This window comes from Sceloporus occidentalis, unplaced genomic scaffold (assembly GCF_023333645.1).
Source record: "Sceloporus occidentalis isolate IW3139 unplaced genomic scaffold, rSceOcc1.0.p SCAF_39, whole genome shotgun sequence".
NCBI lineage: Eukaryota > Metazoa > Chordata > Lepidosauria > Squamata > Phrynosomatidae > Sceloporus > Sceloporus occidentalis.
The window spans coordinates 4,745,431-4,763,145 of NW_028317019.1; the positions used below are offsets into that span (position 1 = coordinate 4,745,431).

Sequence of the window (17,715 nt, forward strand, 5' to 3'; positions counted from 1 at the left end):
CTCTTCTTTGGAGGCCTTTAAACAGAGGCTGGATGGTGCTTGGAATGTGTATTCCTCCATGGCAGAAGAGGGTTGAACTGGATGGCCCTTGTGGTCTATTACAACTCTATGATACTATAATGCTAGTGGATTCCGGTTCCTTACCCACTGAGGCCACATTCTCATAAGTCTCCATCATTATATAATTGTACATAAGCCGCTGCTTCTTTGTCAAGAGTTTCCATTCGTCCTCGGTGAAATATACTGCCACATCTGCAAAGGTCACCTGCAACAGAAAATAGCCCTCATCCAGAGAGTGACTAAGCAAAAGGGGAGGAAAGCACATGGTGCGTCCAAATATTATTTCATCACTTCACAATTCAGTACAGGAAATAAACTTTAAATTCTGTCAGCAAGAAAAACAAACTCCTGCCTTCGAGATCCAGTTTGTCTCGAATCTTTTCAATATAATATACAATATAATAAACAATATAATTTAGGCCATGGCTGGGATATAGAGGATGGATTATGATACTCACTATCCCAACACATACAGTACATTTAGCCACCAAAGAATTATAGTGCATTTAGACATTTCTTGCCACATTTTAGAACGAAATGTCATTATTAAAAAACATTTCTGGGGAGCACTGTGGGCTTGAGGGCCACTGGACCCACCCCATATTTAGATCCAGAGATGTTCTCCCATAGCGCCCAATATTTGACAGATTGGAAAAGCAGGGCACATGTGGACAAGCAACCCAGAAGGCGGTGAAGATGGCCAAAGTTGATCTGCTGAAACCTCCAGAGTTCCCCAGTGCTTTCCCCCATCATCAGCCCCTTTCCCAAGAAGGCTGCGTCCACACTGCAGAAATAAGATACTTTGACATGACTTTAACTGCTCAGTGCTATGGAATCCTGGGCTTTTACCTTTGGGACACTTAGCCTTCTCTGCCAGAGAGCTCTGGTGGCACAACAGACTACAAATCCCAGGATTCCACAGGATGGAGCCAGGAGAGTTAAAGTGGTTTCGAACTGGATTATTTCTGCATTGCAGATACAGCCTGAGTCGGTTGTAAAAGGGCAGAAGCACCAAAGTTTTGTTTTTAGCTTCCTAATAACGGTTTTCCTTGGAAAAAAATAAGCAGTCTGCTTATCTGTCTAATCCTTATTTTTGTTGTTCTTGCTTGTTTCTATGTTTATTTGGTAATAATATGAGATGGTCTGGTCTGCCTCCTTCCTTCTTGCCTGAAAATCTCTTAATAAGAAAACTGGGGAGACTTTTAAAACCTCCCAAAGGAGCTACTTTTGGCCTTTTTTGGGGGAGAAGCCTCATCTTAGAAGCCAAAGCCCAATGTTTGTGAAGAATAAGAAGAATAAGGCTTGTATTAAAACTATCCTCCCCATTTCTGATCCCTTTTAAAACCCATGTTCCCCAGAAGGAGCAGAGCTGTGTAATAAAAAAACCCTCTCAGAAAAGAGACACACTGCCTTCCTTTTGGTCCAAGGAGCCTGGCCTCCTTCTGACTCTGGAGCCTCAGGAGAGAAAGAGGAGCCTCTGTTCAACTGAGGCCTCAGAGAAGGTTCTGGAACATTATTCCCCACAGTCACAAGCAGCACAAAATGGCCGCCAGAACACAAAATGGCTGCCTCTCCCTCAGTGCTTGGCATTTGGCAGTTTGAGGCCTCCAGGGACCCCAAAATGGAGGGTGAAAGGGCCCCAAAGTCATAAGGGACCCTGAACAACATTTCCAAACCTTAACAACACCTAAAATCTTTCCTGACGCAATAATATAGAGACTCACTGAGATGCTCTTTATAAATATGTATTTACATGTCTTTATAAATAAATAAAATTTAATCATACTAATGCTGCTACTAATAATAGTAATAATAAGTTACAACCAGGAGATTTCTCCCTGTGGCTTCTCCCCCAGAGGCCTCTGCGTATGCTCAGGAGCCCCTTTTTCTTCTTCTCCTTCTTCTTCCTCTGCAGAATCCTCCAGAGGTCTCTCTGCTCCTCCTCCTCCTTAGGCTCTTCCTCTAAGCCTTCCTCCTCCTCCTCCTCCTCCTCCTCCTCCTTAGGCTCTTCCTCTAAGCCTTCCTCCTCCTCCTCCTCAGGTCCTTCTTCTAAGCCTTCCTCCTCTTCCTCAGGCCCTTCCTGTAAGCCCTTCCTCCTCCTCTTCCTCCTCCTCTTCCTCCTCCTCCTCCTCAGGCCCTTCCTGTAAGCCTTTCTCCTCCTCAGGTCCTTCTTCTAAGCCTTCCTCCTCTTCCTCCTCTTCTTCCTCAGGCTCTTCCTGTAAGTCCTTCCTCTTCCTCTTCCTCCTCCTCAGGCCCTTCCTGTAAGCCTTTCTCCTCCTCAGGTCCTTCTTCTAAGCCTTCCTCCTCTTCCTCCTCTTCTTCCTCAGGCTCTTCCTGTAAGTCCTTCCTCTTCCTCTTCCTCCTCCTCAGGCCCTTCCTCTAAGCCTTCCTCCTCCTCCTCTTCCTCAGGACCTTCCTCTAAGCCTTCCTCCTCCTTTTCCTCCCAGACTTTGGGGGGAGAATTGTGTGCCTTCAATTCCTTCCTGGGGATTCTAAGTCAACACTGTCACAAGAGTTTCTTTGTAGGTTTTGTTGAAGGGAGTTTACCATTGCCATCATTTGAGGCTGAGAGACTGTGCCTTGGGAGCTTGGGGATGTGCTGCATGCCTTGAACTTGTGTCTAGTGACCCTATTCCCAGGGTTTCCTTGCCTTCAGGTTTGCCTTCCATTTTGCCCTTTGTCTTCCTCTGAGGCTGAGAGAGTGTCTGCTGCCCAAGGTTCCCCCGCAGTGGGTTTCATGGCCCAGAATGAATGCCATTTCCATCATGTAGATATGTGTGTGTGTGTGTGTGTGTGTGTATGTGTTGCATGCCTTTCAGCTGGCCATTGGTCTTCCTCTGAGGCTGAGAGAGTGTGACTTACCCAAGGTCACCCATTTTATATAATGGGACTTTAACAACCATGGATTTTGCTATCAAAACCAAATCTCAAAGGATACCAAGGGCCCACTGTTTTTCCATCAGACTCAGAAAGACATGGGGCCCCCATTCAATGGGACCCCTTTCTTTGAGGCTGCTCCTGGTCCAGGAGGGTCTCTCAGGAGAGATTGGGAAAGTCAGCCTTTGAGGAGTTCTGGTCCTTAAAGGTTAATGCAGCACGCTCGCGCCATACGCGGGCGCGCCATACGCGGGCATGCCATATGCGGCCTTGAGCATACGCGCTCAAGCCGCGGGGCACGCACGGGGCGGAAGGGGCGGCGCATCCCATTCAATTGAATGGGCGCGCGCGCCCGTTGCGCCCCGCACGCTCCCGCTCCTCCACGCCGCTGCGCACGAGCCCCATTGTTTTCAATGGGGCTCAAGCATAGGCGGAATTTGCCTTACGCGGCGGGATCCGGAACGGATCCCCCGCGTAAGGCAAGGATGGACTGTATCTCCAGGCTTTGCTGAGAGGGCAGTATTTGGGATTTGGGCAGATCCAGGCTGCAGGGCTCTCTCAGATCTGGTTCAAAAACACTGCAGAAATTATGATGATGATAATGATGATGATGATGAATCTTCCCTTCAAACCCACAGAGCCTTGTGGACCCTCAAATAGTAACAGAGGTCAAAAACACATTGCAGAAATAATCCAGTTTGCAGAAATAAACCACTTCAACTGCCCTAGTTCAGTGCTTGGGAATCCTGGGAATTTTAGTACATTATGGCATCTGAGTTGTCTGACAGAGAAGACTAAAGATCTCACAAAACTACACTTCCCAGAATTCCTTAGCATTCAGCCAGACAGTTAAAGCAGCCTTGAACTTGGACCATTGTTAGCGGTTGGCTTGGAGCCTGAATAGGGTTCTAGAAGGTTGGTGGGTTTGGTCATTGGCTGCTTAGGAAGAAGGGTTTCTTCTGGGTTTCCTTGGCAGGAAAGGAAAGGAAAGGTGGGTGCCTCGAGATGCCGATGGGAGACCCCTAAATTTGGTTCCTTTGTGAGAATGCTGACTGAGGGAAAAGAGAAGGGTAATGGATTTGGTCCCCAGGGAGGGCAGGCCACACAACATTCGCTAACTCCCAAGTCAAATCCTGGTTTCCCTTCTTTTGCCCAGGACCTAAACCTGGACCAGAAAGGATCAGGTTTTATTTGCTTTCTTCTCCTGTAACAGGTGTTTTTCCTTGCCCTTTTTACACGTGGCAGTAAAGATACGATACAGCAGGGCCTGGCATTGAGCTTCCAGTTTTCATGCATGATCTTCAGACAGGAGATGAGGCTGCCTCTTCTCCATTTTGGAGGGAGCCCAATTCCAGGAAAGAGGAAAGGGCTCTGTGCAAACATCCAGATCAGATGTGAGAGCAGTAGCTTGATATAATTTTCAAGGATTAATTCATTGGTTTCTTCAACTAGAAAAATTGCAGGGGTCTATGGATTGGTTTAGTTTCTTGCTTTCTCTCAGTTGTGGTGGTACAAGGGCTCACTACTATACTCTGCATTCGCCATCTGGCAAGAAAGAAAGAGGCTAAATTAAATGCTTTTTATCCTTAGTTTTTTGTGGATTTTTGGGGCTATGTGGCCATGTTCTAGAAGAGTTTCTTCCTGACGTTTCGTCAGCATCTGTGGCTGGCATCTCTGATGATGAACATCAGAATAAACTCTTCTAGAACATGACCACATAGCCCGAAAAACCCACAAAAAGCTATGGAAGCCGGTCATGAAAGCCTTCAACTTCACGCTTTTTATCCTGTCTCTCCAAGCAAATGAGAAAGAATAATGCTCTCATTTCCCCTTGATCTGGGAAGAGACCTTTAAAAATTTCTCTCTTCATTTCTATACAGGAAAGTATATTGAGTAGATTTGAATGACAAACTGTGAGCGACTGTGGTTAGTAATTTATGTATTAGGCTGAATGAAATCGCTAGAGGCCCTCAGGACCTGAATTCACAACCCTATAAGAGAGATGGAGGGACACCAGAAAGTAGGCAATTTATTCATAGGCAGCCTTTGAGGCATCAGCATTTCCAGAATGGAGAGAAAGTGGAAGTGCGAAATACTTTTTGTTTGGAGGAAGTTTCTATCCTTTAAAACTATCAGAGCCCCCATTGATGCTGTCTTTGATTCAAAACATATGATTTTAAGGCATCTTGCACTTCAATCTCCATCCAATAAACCTTTGGATTCTTTCAAGCATTCTGTTTTCCTGGCTGCCCATCCCAAGAGTATGAAATATAGCACCAGTCATGGCAATTCACTTTTTTTCTTAGTAGAGATACAGAGCAAGGGCCCCAGGATCCCCACAACTGGCATAAGACCTGGCCCAGTTCATTGCAGATATTTGACATACTTAAGGTTAGAGCCAGACTGGGAGGTTTTGGGAGTCTATGTCCCTCCAAAAGTAACTTTCCCAAGAGCAGTCTAGGTCTCCCTTCCAAAGACCAGCAGTGAATGGAGAAGGAGGCCTTGGGAAGCAGAGGAGAGCTTGGCTTGACCCCCAAGGACTCTCCCTTGAAGGTTTCCATCTCTCTAGGAAACGGAGGAGCCTGGGAGGGAGACTGAGGACTAGAGCATGCTGGAAAAAGCTTCAGGGGGAGCTTATGGGAGCAAATGTGGGACTTTGATTTCTCCCCCCGATTACTTTCCGGCTCTCTTTTGAAAGGCTTGAAGACAACACAAGGTAAGCTCAATGGTGGAAAAGATTGCAAAAGCCATCTTCCCTGTACGTTCCATGCTCACCTCTATGGCACCTTAGGAGTAAGCAAGTCTCCACTGAGGGCAGCACAGTCAAAACTCAAAATCCAAAATGAGGAATGGTCTTTGAGATCCTGATGGTCCTCTGAGAGGAAAATGCCAGTCCCTGAAACCAATCCTGGCCAGCTTTTGGGTAAGTGCCCTCAAGGTTTGGTCCAAGAGGTTCTCAGTCCCTTCCCTGAGCCTTGCTTTCCTGGAGGTTCAGAGGAGATTCTGGGAACCTGGGCACTTCCTCTTCTTAGGGACCCTCAGCCCCAACTTCAGCTGACAAAGGGCCATACGCCCATGAGGTGCCCCCCGTTCCCCGCTCTGTCCTGGCACATGCCTTAGGAAACCTTTTCCATGGGAATTTGGGAGCTCCTAATCTTAGTGGAAATGGGAACCTCTGGAATCCTCCTATTCTTCCCAGCCGGGAAACAAGGTATAGTTGTGAATCTCTTCCAAGGAAAAGAAGGGTTGTTGTTGTAATAACAGGGCTCCAGTCAATGGAGGTTTTCTTCAGGCAGTAATGGGAGGTTTATGCAAATGCAGAATGACATCACTGCTATGGAAGGCTCTCTTGACCAATCAGAGAGCAAGATAAAGGTTCTTCTGGAAGCTTCCGTGAGAAGGAGATATAAGGCCTGAGAGACCAAGAGACAGTTGGGGGAATTGTGTTGGTTGGAGATCGAGAGAGAGAGTTAAAGAGCGGATCTTGGAAGTTAGTCTAAGAATTGGACGTTTAGGTCTATTTATTTCTTTAATAGCTTGTATGAATTGAATATTATATACTTACAAATATTATACCTGCAAGATCCTTAATATCTTGCATGACTTATATTTCACTTATATTTTGTTATTTATAATATCTCCTTAGAGTATCTCCTACTTGATGCTCCTTTTACACATGCTTTGGCTTGGTTGATGATTGTCAGACACAAGTCTAACAAAGTCTTCATCAGCAAAGTCAAATTTCAGAACAGGAATCTAAACTAAAAATTTTATTGAAAGTAAGAGATTGCATAAAAGGCACAGTTCATGGCGTTATAGTCAGATCTAGCTAACGATAAAAATTTGACCATTTTATATCCCCAATTAACATCCCACCCCACAACAAGACCTATTGGGTATTTTATTCCTGCTAAAAATATAATTGACAAGTTAATTACCTCATCATCCAAAATCTCCCCTCAAATATGTTGTTTTGAGAACCACTGAATGGCCAGCAAGTTCCCACCAAACCTCCCCACAACAGTGAGATAATTCCCATCTGCTCCCACCATTTTGAAACCTTAAATTAAACCAAACAAGGTCCCAATAAACCCAGTCAAGCAATCTCACCAAGTTAACATACATTAAACTTATCTCCAACCAACCCTTTCACCTTCTCAGCTTTCGCATCGGGGGGTGGGGGGTGAGGAGGGGGCATATGGGCGAGTGAGGCTTGGGTGCTTGCTATGGTTCCCATTCCTTTCCCTCCACATTATGTTCACTCCAGGAATTAACCCTTCCGTTAGCCAGCTCCACAAACTCAATGAATTAACCTTCCCACCATCCAGTTGCAGTAACTTCACTCAACCCTTTTTTCCAAATATATAAGACCACTACCACTTTCTATAAACTATATAATTACATTCAGTTTGGATTCTTCCATATCTCTCCAACAACAAATATGGAAGAATCCAATTATACATCAACATTTATGGAAGAATCCAAATTTTACTGGTTCAACTGGTTCAAGTAATTGGTGTGAACCAGCTCAAGTCCTTGTTTTCCAACTTTTTAAGGAGTTCCATTTAGCAACTGTGACTAATATGAAGGAAAGGGGACACAGAAACTACTTTATCTCTCCAGTTTTTTTGCCTAGATGACCTTTGCTTAGCTCCATAGTAGATCCCAGGCGTCTCTCCTCTCTTAATGCTGATATGACTCTTCTCTGTCTTTGCCCTTCTTTATAGAAGAACTTGAAACTCGTCAGAGAATCGAAACTGAGGAGAAATCAAACAAATGCCAGCAGTGTGCGAAATGCTTTGCTTTTAAGTCAAAGCTTTTCAGGCATCAGAAAGTCCACAGTGGAGAAAAACACACAAATGTCAGCAGTGTGGGAAATGCTTTGTTCAGAAGTCAACCCTTTTGAGGCATCAGAGAGTCCACACAGGGGAGAAGCCATACAAATGCCAGGAGTATGGCAAGCCTTTTACTTTAGGTACCAACCTTACTCGCCACCATAGCATTCACACAGGAGAGAAGCATAGTAATGTAAGGCTTTGGAAAGCATTTTTTTCTCAGAATTTATACCTTTAGAGGTATCCACTAGAGAGAAAGTGTAGAAATATGAGCAGTTGGAAGTACGTTTTTGATGGTTTATAAGTTTATTATTTGATAAGACTTAATTAACAAAAACTAAATAGGAATTTTTTTTTTTGGAGAAGCAGCCTTCACACATTTTGTTGTAGAGTTGTCACTCCCTTTTTGAGGACTTGGTATCTGCAACCTCACTCCTCGTGGGAGGACAGGTGAGCATTAATAAAACGGCATGCTCCTGCATACGCCTCCCCTCCCGGTGCCATGGGTGTGCAGCCCATTATTTTCTATGGGACTCGAGTATGTGAGAGTCATCATTTTCGTGAGGGGTCCGGAATGGATCCCCCGTGAATTGGGAGGGCTACTGTATTTTGTAAAGCTCTATTATAATCATCATTTATGCTACTTTTGCTACAAAGTTCTTGGTCTGAAAGTATCTTGTCCTTACAGAAACATTCAAATAAACCTCTGCCCTATTTTGAGCATCCTGTATTCTTCACTGAGAATCTGAAGGACAGTGTCAATTACGGAAGCATCACTTTTAGCATAAATGAGGTGTTGCTACAATTCAACTGGTTGTGACTATGAGAAAGGATGCTGAAGATGAATTTCTGTCTCCTATCTAGCCCTATATCGACACACACAACATGCACTGACTCCCGAGTCAAACTCAGATTTCCCTCTCTGTCCCCAGGATCTAAACCTGGGCTAGAAAGGATCAGGTTTTATTTGGGATCTTCTACTGTAACATGTGTGTTTTCCTTGTCCTTTTTACATGGAGCAGTAGGGGTGTAGCCAAGGGTCCGTTAGGGGAATTTTATTATTGTTGTTATTAGCTCAAATATTGCAAGAGGGCGCCTGCTACGACGGTCCCTCCCAGGATCGCCCTCCCGATATTTATACCAAGAGACCAGGGTATCCCAATAACTGAAGCTGAGACAGATTGCAATAACTAAATGTTTACTTTATTGAAAACAAGGGGGAACACACTCAATGCACACACTCACACACACACATTCAAGGCTCAGGAAGGTAGGTTGGAAATATGGAAAAGATGTTTTAGGCTTTGCTAATGGTATACTCACCAAGATGTAGTCTTCCTCCGAGAAGCGAATGGGATGTGGGACAGTGGGACAAGTCTGCTCCGCAACCTGGGTTTGAGCAGAAATGCCGGCTACCAGAACAGAGGTCTAACTGACGTGGAGTAAGTAGACCTTTGGGATGGCGCGCTGAGCAGCAAAAGTTGGGACTTTTTATAGGCGAAATCTCGCCTGAGGCAAAGAGGCTGGCTTGGCCGAAACAAAGGTGTTTAATTGTTTTCTTTTCACCTGGATGTCTGAATCTGATAGTATCAATGACTTAAGTTGTTCGGACAACAGACTTGAGGAGGGGGTGATAGCTTCAGGGAAGGCAAACCTTTTTACTCTTCCTTGCTTAAGATAATCCCTTCATGCGACTTCCCAGACCTTCTAAGATGTTAATGTGGCTGCTCCCCTCAGGGGAGGTGTACATGTCCTCTCGCTTTGCCAGTAATGGCGGACAGGCTTGGAGTCTGGCCAGGGGTCATCCAAGGGTTATCATCCAAGGGTAACAGGGGGGGCTGTACATCAGGGCTTGGCATTGAACTTCCAGTTTTCTGGGATCATTTTCAGGAAGGTGACGATTGTGCCTCTTTTCCATTTTGGGGGGGGGGGAGGGGCAACTCAAGAGGAAAGGACTCTGCACTAATATCCAGCTCATATGGAAGAGCAGTAGCTTATTGGAATAGGGAAGGCTTAATTCATTGGTTGCTTCAACTGGCAAAGATTCTACACTACCTACTATGAACTACAACTATAACTCCTACTTTAATAACCAAACCCTAATATTTTTACTCTTTATGACAGAACCCTTATACACTGTTTCTGACACGCAATGGGCCAGTCCCAATACTTCAGGTATACAGCACCAGTTTGAAGTCACAATTCTCCCAACTCAATCTTTCAGGCAAGGAGCATCAGCCTGAGGTTGCAATGGGCCAGTCTCAGTTCTTCAGGCAAGGAGCATCAGCGTGAAGTCATAATGAGCCTGAGTTCAAATTGGACCAGTCTGAATCTTTCAGGTAAAGAGCTCCATCCTGAAGTCACAATAGTACCATCTCAATTCTTCAGGCAAGGAACCTCAGGCTGAGATCACAATGGTCCAGTTTCAATCCTTCAGGAAAGGAGCATCAGCCTGAGGTTGCAATGGGCCAGTCTCAATCCTTCAGGTAAAGAGCACCACCCTGAAGTCACAATCCTTCATCCAAGGAGCATCAGACTGAAGTCACAATGGGCCAGTCTCAATCTCTCAGGCAACGAGAATCAGCCTGAGGTTGCAATGGGCCAGACTCAATTTTCAGGCAAGAAGCATCAGCCTGAGGTTGCAATGGGCCAGTCTCATTCAGGTAAGGAGCACCAGCCTGAAGTCACAATATGTCATGAATACCTTTATTCATGCATTTATTCATTTAGGGATTCATGCCATAAGAATTATAGGTTTAGGTTTAGAATAGAGTTAAGATAGATAGGATTTATGGTGGGTTAAAATAATATGTTTTAATATGTGCTTTAATAGAAGATACTAGAAAGAGGTAGGGAGATCATGGCTAAAGAATGTGATTGTTTGCTAGCATTGGAATGTGTGGGAATTATCCTTCTAACAGAGGCTTGAGTTTAAAAGACTGCTCTGTAAAAGGAGGAGGAACATAGAGAGTTATTGGTATTTTTATATTGTATTATGTTGTTATGGGTCTATTATATTTTCATATGGTATCATATTAGATTGGGATTGATGGGGTTTCAATATATATATATATATATATATATATACACACACATACACACACACACACATATACATATATATAGTTAAGCCATAATGTTAATGAAAATTGTTGTGTGGCTGAGTTCTGTGGTCCAAGGCCACAGGTGCAGTGATTGTGAGAAGGCACATGAGAGCTTAATTGCTTTTAGAAACGCTGCCACAATCCCAGATGGGAGGACACTGCGCAGGAAAGGGCTATCCAATTAATTATCTTTATAGCCTAATTGGGTGGGGTAAATTGATATGGTTATAAAAATGATATGTTTATACCTTCTTTCATTCCTGACATAAAAGTCACTTCTATTACATGTATCTTCTTCAATACAAGCTGTTCCTTTTTCAAAGTACTGCTTTTTGTGTTGCAAGAGGGGCTGCAATTAGGAGCCTGACAAATATCTCTCTCCCCTTCCATTCACCCTGCTATCCCAAAAGGGCTGGAGAGCATACCAAACCAACCACAGACCCTTTCCCTGCTCTTGTGTAACGCCAGGTCAGTCCAAAATACAACGCACATAGTCTATGATCTCCTACTGGACGAAGAGGCTGACCTGGCTTGTTTCACGGAGACCTGGCTGGGTGATGATAGCTCAGCCACCTGGGATCAGGCCTTACCAGCTGGGTTCTCTGTCAGTGAGCAGGTAAGAGGACGTCGCTTTGGTCCATGAAGACAATCTTGCTTTGGCCAGGATACCTATCCGTAAGATGGACCACATCTTGGAGCCCAAGATGCAGAGCTGGACTCAGGAGGGAAAGGCAGGAAAGGAAGGCTCTAGTTAGTCTCTGTGTGTATGTATTTTCCTCTGCTGTTCTTTTGGCTGGGAATGGAGCTGAGGACTAAGGAGAGAAGAAAGGGTCAATTTTGGGCAAATTCAGAACTTCTGTGCATCAAAGAGTCCAGTGTGTTGAAATAGCAAAGAACTTTATTGAAAATACATAGAAGGAATTCAGTGTTTAAACTAGAACTACCCTCCCGAATCCAAAGAATATATTAAAACCCCAACACCTAAAACTCCCCCCTCTTCCAAACCGAGCCCCCACCTCCAATTCCCACAGTCTATGCCCCACAGGAAACAAGGCCCCCTTTGCGATTCCCACAAACTAGCCCTTTCTGTCAATACCTGCCCCCAACTTTCTTCAGCCAACATCCAACACATTGCAAAGCTATAATTCCATAACTATTCTAGACAGCTCTAACAAATCCCAGCCCCCCATCTACCTAACCTATACTTCGACCCACAATCCCCACCCAAATTTACAAACTAAAGAAATTAACTATACTATTAGCAATTAAAACCTAAAAATAACAAAATAGAACTTTAAAACACAAACAGACATATTGACAGACAAAGCTTACAAACAAAATCACAAAGGCCTTTTCTTAGCACCACTGGATTGAAAATATATTTTTTGTATTCATTATTGACAATAATAATATTAGTTCACTATTGGGATTTGTGTGGCTTCTCTCCTGTGTGGCCTCTCTGATGTGACACTAGGATTGACTTCAAATAAAAACCTTTCCCACAATGCTGGCATTTGTATGGCTTCTCTCTTGTGTGGACTCTCTGATGCCTCACTAGGTTTGACTTCTGAGAGAAACATTTCCCACAATGCTGGCATTTGTATGGCTTCTCTCCTGTGTGGACTCTCTGATGTGCCAATAGGTATGACTTCGAAGAAAAACCTTTCCCACAAGGCTGACATTTGTTTGGCTTCTCTCCTGTGTGGACTCTCTGATGTCTCACTAGGTGTGACTTTGTAGAAAAACCTTTCCCACAATGCTGGCATTTGTATGGCTTCTTTCCTGTGTGGATTCTCTGATGTGTCACTAGGAGTGACTTCAAATAAAAACATTTCCCACAATGCTGGCATTTGTATGGCTTCTCTCCTGTGTGGACTCTCTGATGTCTCACTAGGTCTGACTTTGAAGAAAAACATTTCCCACAATGCTGGCATTTGTATGGCTTCTCTCCTGTGTGGATTCTCTGATGGATCACTAGGTCTGACTTCTGAGAAAAACATTTCCCACAATGCTGGCATTTGTATGGCTTCTCTCCTGTGTGGATTCTCTGATGGATCACTAGGTTTGACTTCCGAGAAAAACCTATCCCACAATGCTGGCATTTGTGTGGCTTCTCTCCTGTGTGGACTCTTTGATGTGACCCTAGGATTGACTTCAAATAAAAAGATTTCGCACAATGCTGGCATTTGTATGGCTTCGCTCCTGTGTGGACTCTCTGATGCGTCACGAGGTTTGACTTCCGAGAAAAACCTTTCCCACAATGCTGACATTTGTATGGCTTCTCTCCTGTGTGGACTCTCTGATGTCTCACTAGGTCTGACTTCAAAGAAAAACCTTTCCCACAATGCTGACATTTGTTTGGGTTCTCTCCTGTGTGGGCTCTCTGATGTGCCAATAGGTATGACTTTGAAGAAAAAGATTTCCCACAACGCTGGCATGTGTGTGGCTTCTCTCCAGTGTGGACTCTCTGACGTCTCACTAGGTGTGACTTTGTAGAAAAACATTTCCCACAATGCTGGCATTTGTATGGCTTCTCTCCTGTGTGGAGTCTCTGATGCATGACTAAGATTGACTTGTAAGCAAATTTTCCCCCACAATGCTGACATTTATGTGACTTCTTTCTTGTGTGGATTCTCTCATGACTGACAAGTGATTCTGTAAACAAGGAAAATGACAGACAAGACTAATCTCAGCATTAAGAGAGGAAGATGTTACCCCAAGATTTAGCCCCACGTTCACCCCTGCCTATTTCAAATTAGATTAATAAAGTTGGTGTGAGTGACCCGGGCATGACCCTGTTCTGGATGCCCCCAAATCCATATAATGATTGTATCCTTACTCATCGGAGCTACCAAAGAAGAGACCGTATGGGGACTGCCTTGAGGGAATCAGTGGAAGCAGATAGTCAAAGGACTGTTGGAAAAAATATTCCATTAAAAACGTGCAAAAATACTTTGATTGACAGGTGGCATAATATCCTGTGAGAGTGCCATAGAGTCCTGAGTAAGAAGCTAACTGCAGGGGTCCCTCCATGGTGTTTGGCACTAGGAGATGACTCACAAACAATACAGTATACAGCTGATTGGTGTGGATTAGATTGGAGTTGTGTGTACAAGAGATGGTGAAGTTGATGGAAGTCAGAGAGGAGAGCTTGCAAATATTTGTATTATTATTTGTATGAAACCAATTGTGTTTCTGATTTATTTTTAATTGAAAAGTGGTCAGTGAATTGCCAATATCTATATCTGGATATTTGTTTCCATACTCTGCTATGTTATTCTTGAGCTGCATCTAGGAGTGTCACCCTCAGATTACGCTGTATATTGGCTTGTGAGCACAATAGGAATTCAGAGCCAAGAAGGACCAAGAGCCAGTGTGCTAATCCTTTTTGTCTGAGATATTTCCACCAAGCACCCATTGAATTTAATTTGGATTCAAACCATTCTCTCCCCCAGGAATCTTTCTAAATTGATATAAACCTTTTTGAACACTCGGTTTCTGACCCCAAGAAACAATTACAGTATAAATATCTGCCCTGACTGGCCGTTCTTCGACGTCAGTCCAATTACAGACAGAGAGTCTGTCGGTTTACATGGCTAAGCACCTCAATGCACTCACCAACCCCACTTGCCATGGAACTTACTGACTTCTCTCACCATTCTGGACCCTGAACAATTCCAATCAAAATCCACCTAGGTCAAGTTTTACCATTAGCAAAGGTTCACACTGTTCACCACTCCCACCTTTGTTACTAGTCTTTGCGTGTGTGTGTGAACACCTATATCTTTATATGCGTGTATATGTGTATATATTGCTTTTCCCCTAAATAAAACATAAAAACCTATTTCAAAAGCCTTTGGAGTTCTCTGTGCTTCCGGGCCTGGTATAGTTGAACTGAATCCCAAGGTTGCTTTTGCCCCAACCAAACTATATGTCTACTTTCAGCTGAGTACCCCATTCCCCTAAAAGCGTAGCACTTGGGAGTATCCTTCCCAGACGCCAGCATTTTGGGTAACAAAGGGCCTCTGGAATCAACCAAGGAACTAAGCAAGCTCAGGTAGGAAAAGAAACATTAGAAGACAAGCAGGTTTGTGTCCCCCTTTCCTCCCTTCATAGATTTTACTCATAATTGGTAAATGGAACCCCTAAAAATATCTACAAACAAGGATTTGATCCAATTCTCAGAAGTTCTCTCAAACCAGTTCTTAAAATCTGTCAAGTTCATGGCTGCCTCCCAATCCCGAAGGCTCCTCTCCTTTGTTGTCTCTCCAATAGTGCTTCACTAAACTACAAATTCAGATATTCTACAGGATGTTGCTATCACAATTAAACTGCGCTTGAAAGGGATCTAGGACTCCTAAAGGCCAATGTGATTCTAGGCTGCATTAATACGAGTATAGTTTCTAGATCAAGGGAAGTAATAGTGCCACTCTATTCTGCTTTGGTCAGGCCTCACTTGGAATAATCCTCACTTGGAATAATTCTGAGCTCCACAATTCAGTTAGAACATGCCCAGATGAGGGCAACCAAAATGGTGAAGGATCTGGAAACCATCAAGCCCTATGAGGAGCAGCTTAGAGAGCTGGGTATGTTTACCCTGGAGAAAAGAAATTTAAGAGTGGATATGATATCCATGTTTAAATATTGGAAAGGGTTGTATTGAAGACGGAGCAAGCTTGCTTTCTGCTGCTACAGAGAAAAGGAGACACCACAATGGATGCAAGCCACAGGGAAAGAGGTTCCACCTGAACATTAGCAGGAACTTTGGGACAGTAAGAGCTCTTCCACAGTGGAATATACTCCCTTAGAGTTTGGTGCAGTCCTCTTCTTTGGAGGCCTTTAAACAGAGGCTGGATGGTGCTTGGAATGTGTATTCCTGCATGGCAGAAGGGGGTTGAACTGTATGGCCCTTGTGGTCTATTCCAACTCTATGATTCTATAATGCTAGTGGATTCTGGTTCCTTACCCACTGAGGCCACATTCTCATAAGTCTCCATCATTATATAATTGTACATAAGCCGCTGCTTCTTTGTCAAGAGTTTCCATTCGTCCTCGGTAAAATATACAGCCACATCCGCAAAGGTCACCTGCAACAGAAAATAGCCCTCATCCAGAGAGTGACTAAGCAAAAGGGGAGGAAAACACATGGTGCATCCAAATATTATTTCATCACTTCACAATTCAGTACAGGAAATAAACTTTAAATTCTGTCAGCAAGAAAAACAAACTCCTGCCTTCGAGATCCAGTTTGTCTTGAATCCTTTCAATATAATATACAATATAATAAACAACATAATTTAGGCCATGGGTGGGATATAGACGATAGATTATGATACTCACTATCCCAACACATACAGTAAATTTGGCCACCAAAGAATTATAGTGCATTTAGACATTTCTTGCCACATTTTAGAACCAAATGTCATTATTAAAAAACATTTCTGGGGAGCACTGTGGGCTTGAGGGCCACTGGACCCACCCCATATTTAGATCCAGAGATGTTCTCCCATAGCGCCCAATATTTGACAGATTGGAAAAGCAGGGCACATGTGGACAAGCAACCCAGAAGGCGGTGAAGATGGCCAAAGTTGATTATGAGAAAGATCACACAAGCTAGGAAGGGCACAGCAGTTTACTTTTGCCTCAGTCTCCTGGGAAGGGCCATATCCTGTCTCCTTCTTTCATCTCGTCTCCCCACTTTTGAGTTGATGGGGTGCAAACTGAATGACACTCAGGAATTGAAGTGAGCTGAGAAGGGGGAAAGTGGGAAGAGGAGAGAGCAACCGGGACATTTTTAAAAGCCCCTGAAAAAGTGACAGTCCTGATAGAGGATTAACCAGGACTGTCTCTGCTAAATAGGGAGAGTATGTTCTCCGCTTGCTTTCATGAACTGGCCCAGCAGTGACACAGATGAAACTAATAGTCAAGAACCTCGACTCACCAAGGAGTTCTTGTAGGTTTGCATCCTCTTTGTCTTGGAGCCCAACTCCCTCCGTTTGGCCTCTTTGTCGGCCATCAGGTGGGCAGGGGTCCTGGTGGTCTTGCACTTGGGACACTTCCAGCAAAAGGTGCCCCAAAACTGTGTCCAAGGGGGCCGAGATGAAGTTCCTGAGAGAAGAGACCAGAGATTCATAAAAGGACGCAAATTGGATCTCCTATAAAGAATTAATCCAAATAAATAGAACTGGTTATAGAATAAAGACATGAGAAGATCCTAATGATCAGGGTTATGATCTTTCATGGTTCTTTGACAGACAATTAAGAAAGCTCTTTCTAATGGATAAAAACAATACGGTATTTGCAAATCAGACTCTGATCTAGAACAGGAAATAATGTGGAATAAAGATAACAGCATCCTCCTGGTGACACACGCAAGTGACATATGCCTCCTTTGGGCCAATACAGAGGTGGGCATCCCCTTCCTCCCTCTGCTTCAAACAAAGCCCCCTGGACCTAGCATAGATTCACTGCAGCTCCCCTACACAACAGATACTCCATGCCTTATTAGAGTGGTGAAGGATGAGGGGATGGGGAATTGGATAGGGCCCTGGTTATGTCCCTGTAGCTAGATGTGAAATGAGGGCATCATAAATACATAAATAAATCATCTGCTGAAACCTCCAGAGTTCCCCAGTGCTTTCCCCCATCATCAGCCCCTTTCCCAAGAAGGCTGCATCCACACTGCTGAAATAAGGCACTTTGACACGACTTTAACTGCTCAGTGCTATGGAATCCTGGGCTTTTACCTTTGGGACACTTAGCCTTCTCTGCCAGAGAGCTCTGGTGCCACAACAGACTACAAATCCCAGGATTCCACAGGATGGAGCCAGGAGAGTTAA

At 44.0% G+C, this 17,715-nt stretch overlaps 1 protein-coding gene across 1 annotated transcript in view; it reads right to left on the bottom strand.

Moving 5' to 3' along the window:
- LOC149290451 (uncharacterized) overlaps positions 1-17,325 on the bottom strand; it is a 39,378-nt gene extending 22,053 nt beyond the window's left edge. The window contains exons 1-3 of the mRNA XM_089489261.1: positions 16,818-17,325; positions 15,843-15,963; positions 12,348-13,531 (exon numbers count right to left, since the gene is read on the bottom strand). Of these exons, the coding sequence (XP_089345387.1) occupies positions 12,348-13,531; positions 15,843-15,963; positions 16,818-17,081 (1,569 nt within the window). The 5' untranslated portion in view covers positions 17,082-17,325. The remainder of the gene's footprint in view (positions 1-12,347; positions 13,532-15,842; positions 15,964-16,817) is intronic.
- Between the last annotated feature and the right edge of the window lie 390 nt (positions 17,326-17,715).